At 35.2% G+C, this 4,192-nt stretch overlaps 1 protein-coding gene across 1 annotated transcript; it reads right to left on the bottom strand.

The window, feature by feature from the left end:
- Window positions 1–652: 652 nt before the first annotated feature.
- Window positions 653–1,549, bottom strand: LOC107283353 (vomeronasal type-2 receptor 26-like). Its single transcript, XM_029283191.1, has one exon. It carries the CDS (start codon window positions 1,547–1,549, stop codon window positions 653–655), a length of 897 nt encoding a protein of 298 aa, XP_029139024.1.
- Between the last annotated feature and the right edge of the window lie 2,643 nt (window positions 1,550–4,192).

Here is a 4,192-nt window from a genome sequence, read left to right as displayed (position 1 = left end):
ATATTTCTTTTTAATTCGGTTTTAAATTAGGTATTTATTGTAACATTGGTTTTATAAGGCTGTCAGCCGCCCTGAGTCCGGTAAGGAGAAGGGCGGGATATAAATTGAATTAATAAATAAAATAAAATAAAATGTCAAATTGCTGATTGTTCACCTGCAGGTATAGCATTCTTGTGTTATCTCTGAAGATAGTAAATCTCCCTGTTCATGTTTTGCTTTAGTTCTGGTGGCTTTGGTTATCAAATATCAAGTTACATAATTATTGTATTATAAACATGAGTGGAGAAGTAACACATGAGGGAATTAGTATCATTTAGTATATGTGTAAATATTTAATAAGAAATATTTTTAATAAATAATTGTTTGGAAAGACTTGCCTCCTCTTTTTAAATATATATTTTATATGATCCAGATTGGCAGATTGGTTTGTCCTGTAAAGGTGATGTATTTATTTACTTCTTTGGACAATGATTGTAAATGGAATAGCATGAGCATTCCTTTTGGAATAGGCAAACATAATAAGTCTTAATAACAATCATAATCCTCCATAAGTTGTCCTTTCACAGAAATTAAAACTATATGTATACAGGAGATAGCAAACAGTTTTTTAATTGTCAGCAATTTTGCATAGTGAGAAAACTCACATGATGTACTAAGTACTCTTTATTAGTTGCTCTCTCTGGTTTAGCTCAGGCCTAAAAACAATGATGTAGCATTTTGGCAAAAATATGCATCCCAGTAATGCAGAGCTGGAGGCCAAAATGGAGAAGACCTCCACAGCTACCATGGCTTTGCCTTTTGTGCTCAGGTAGGCTGGAAAGAAGGAGACCCACACACTGCAAAAGGCCAACATGCTGAAGGTGATGAACTTGGCTTCGTTAAAGCTGTCAGGTAATTTGCGGGCAAGAAAAGCCACAATAAAGCTGGAGATAGCCAAGATACCCATGTAGCCCAAGACACAATAGAAGAATGTAGCTGACCCCTCGTTGCATTGTAAAATGATTTCTTGTGACTCTGAGTACATGTCCATCTCAGGGAATGGGGGAGATGTTGACAGCCAAATAATACAAATACATACTTGGATGATGGAGCAGGAAAATATAGTAGAAAAAGCTAATCTTTTTCCAACCCATTTTCTTATCTGAGATCCTGGTTTAGTGGCCATAAAAGCCACAATCACAGTGATGGTTTTGGCCAGTACACTAGAAATGGCCACTGAGAAGGTGATGCCAAAAGTTGGTTGTCGAAGAAGGCAGGTCACTTTGCCAGGCTGGCTGAGGAACAACAATGAGGAGAGAAAACAAAGCAGAAGAGAGACAAGGAGGGTGTAGGTAAGGGACCGGTTGTTGGCTTTGACAATGGGAGTATCCCGGTGCTTAATAAATATTCCAAATGCCCAAGATGTCAAGAAGAAGAAATAAAGAGCAGCAGAGGCTAAACCAGTTCCTAAGCTTTCTTCAAAAGTTAGAAAGACCATCATTTTTAAGATACATCCTTTCATTTCTTTATTTGGATAATGATCTTCTGAACATTCAAAACAGTTATCCATATCTGGAAAGAAAAGTTAAGAATTTGTCATCTATGCAATCCATATTTTTGAAAATCATAGTGAATGACTGTTGTGATTTATTTTGAGTTCTTTCCGTGATCATTTGTCTGTGAAAATGCAGTTTTTCATCTACTTTATCATTTAGAATTCATAAGTACAGTGGGAAGGGCAATTATACTTTGAAATCAATAAAGACCATATTTAATTTTATGATTTTTCCAAAGCACAGAGAAGAAAACTGTTATGATGGTAAGAGAAACAGAAGTACTAACTCTGAAGCACAAATCTATATAATTCATTTAACCTCTTTAGTTTTTAACTCTAAAATGTGAGTAAGCTAAAGAAACATTAGTTTTTTTTATTTTAAAATGTTGGGTACAAAAAAGAAAACAAATCACCTACTTTTACCATAAAGACAAAATATTAATCTAAACTCTAGCCCAATCTTGCGTATGCTTTGGTGTTCTATGTGGAAAACATTAGTTGGTTCTACATACACCCACTCTATATCCCTTTGACCCATTCACAAATCTTTCTTGGTTTGATGAATATCCTTTGGTTTCTCTCAATTTCAGGTTTTTGTGGCAGATAATATCCAGAAAATGAGATCAAGTGGGAAAATGTCTCGTTCATTCATGGTTAAACTGACCTGAGTCTATCAAACAGTTATTGTTGAATTGTATGCTATCATTTGTAAAACAAAAACAAAAACCTGTCATTGTTTATTTAAATTTGAAGTAGAGGTTGTCTTTGAAAAGTGGAGACTAGTGGTCCTGAAATCATACTTAAATATGGGCCAAACCCAAAAAATTAAAAGGGTTTTGAATTAAATCAATGTCCATAGGCTCAAATGATATGTTCATGTGGGATTTTCTCCTAAGATTCATCTTATTTGCTCTTCCTTATTTCCAGCACCCTTTTTCTGTAAATTCCAAGTTACTCTATGAATTCTAATTAGCTTTGTAATCACCCATTCAAATACGTGGTGTTCTAACCATGGTGGCGCAGTGGTTAGAATACAGTATTGCAGGCTAATTCAGCACTTTGGCAGTCTGATTCTCACCATCTCAAGGTTGACTCAGCCTTCCATCCTTCTGAGATTGGTAAAATGAGGACCCAGATTGTCGGGGGCAATAGGCTGACTCTGTAAACATGCTTAGAGAGGGCTGTAAGGCACTGTGAAATGATACATAAGTCTAAGTGCTAGTTTATTGCTATTTATTAGATCAGACATTACTTAGCTTGACTTACAATGATTAGACTGCTATGAAGATGACATCATAAGATAGGAGCACCACAAAAGAATGTTTGCAAAAAGGCTTAATATATCCTTACAAAAATTGTATTTTTTTTTAACTTTTGAACAACAGCAATAGCAATAGCACTTAGACTTATATACTGTTTCACAGTGCTTTATAGCCCTATTCAAGCAGTTTATGGAATCAGCCTATTGGGCCCCAACAATCTGTGTCCTCATTTTACCAACCTCCAAAAGATGAAAGGCTGAATCAACCTTGAGCCTGTGAGAATCGAACTCTGGCAGTTGGCAGAATTAGCCTGCAATACTACATTCTAACTACTGCCCCACCATGGCTCAGTCTTTCCTATCAATTTGCTAACAATCTTAGGGAAAAGAACAGCAAATGCAAATGAGTTTGAAAATGTAAAAAGTACATAAATAGATAAGAAATCCTGTGATCACAGACAATTTATGGCTCAAGAGATATATATTTGGGGCCTGTTTTAGGGAAGACTATTTCTTAGAATCTTATAGGCAAACTTTGACTCCTGAACACCTGACTGTAATGTCTATGGATATTCTCAGTCATCCAGGTAATAGTTGTCCAAAAGATGCTTTTTCACAAGGCAACTGGACTTTCTTGTTTTTTCCTTTGAAAATCATATATCTCCAGTCTACAACACAGTCCTTTGAACAGTTCTAAGAAGGCTCCACACCCATTTGCACTACTCATGACACAGATATACCTCCAAATGGCCTCAATGACTCTCCAAAAGAATGCATATGACCAGCTGTTTGCAAGGAGTATAAATCCTTCCATTCCCCATCATCCAGTCAGAGCTGAAGAAGCTTCTTGGATGAAAAGTGAAATGTCTTCAAAGGAAAAACAAGAAAACAAAAACGTTGCCTGTTGAAAAAGCATCTTTGGGACAATTGACTGTAATCCATATGTGCAGAAATGTACATTCAGACTGAGGAATTTGTGAAACTATTAATTATATGCATCCTAAAATAGTGCATTACAATTTGATTAAATCTATCTAATAAAACTTGATGAAATGTCTAACCTACCATTTTGATCTGAAATCTTCCCTTCTGGACATGGAACACAGTTGTAACAACAGAACTGTTTTCCTTCCATTCCTTTCTTCCAATATCCAGGGGAACAATGATCATTACACAGAGAAATTGGAACTACCTGGTCACAAACATGAAAGATTTGCAAAGGAGATTTTTTAAAAAGAGTTTCTTATTCTTCTTCATTATAGCAGGTTGCAATAACTGACTTCCCAAAGGGCTACTCAATTTTATCAAATTTGATTTATAGAGATTCAACATCTTTTCAATTTATAATTCAATTTATAATTCAATTTATAATTCAATTTATAATTCAATTTATAATT

Source organism: Protobothrops mucrosquamatus, unplaced genomic scaffold (genome assembly GCF_001527695.2).
Source record: "Protobothrops mucrosquamatus isolate PMUCROS unplaced genomic scaffold, P.Mucros_1.0 scaffold34, whole genome shotgun sequence".
In the NCBI taxonomy this organism is placed as follows: domain Eukaryota; kingdom Metazoa; phylum Chordata; class Lepidosauria; order Squamata; family Viperidae; genus Protobothrops; species Protobothrops mucrosquamatus.
This window is presented reverse-complemented; position numbering and strand designations above follow the sequence as displayed.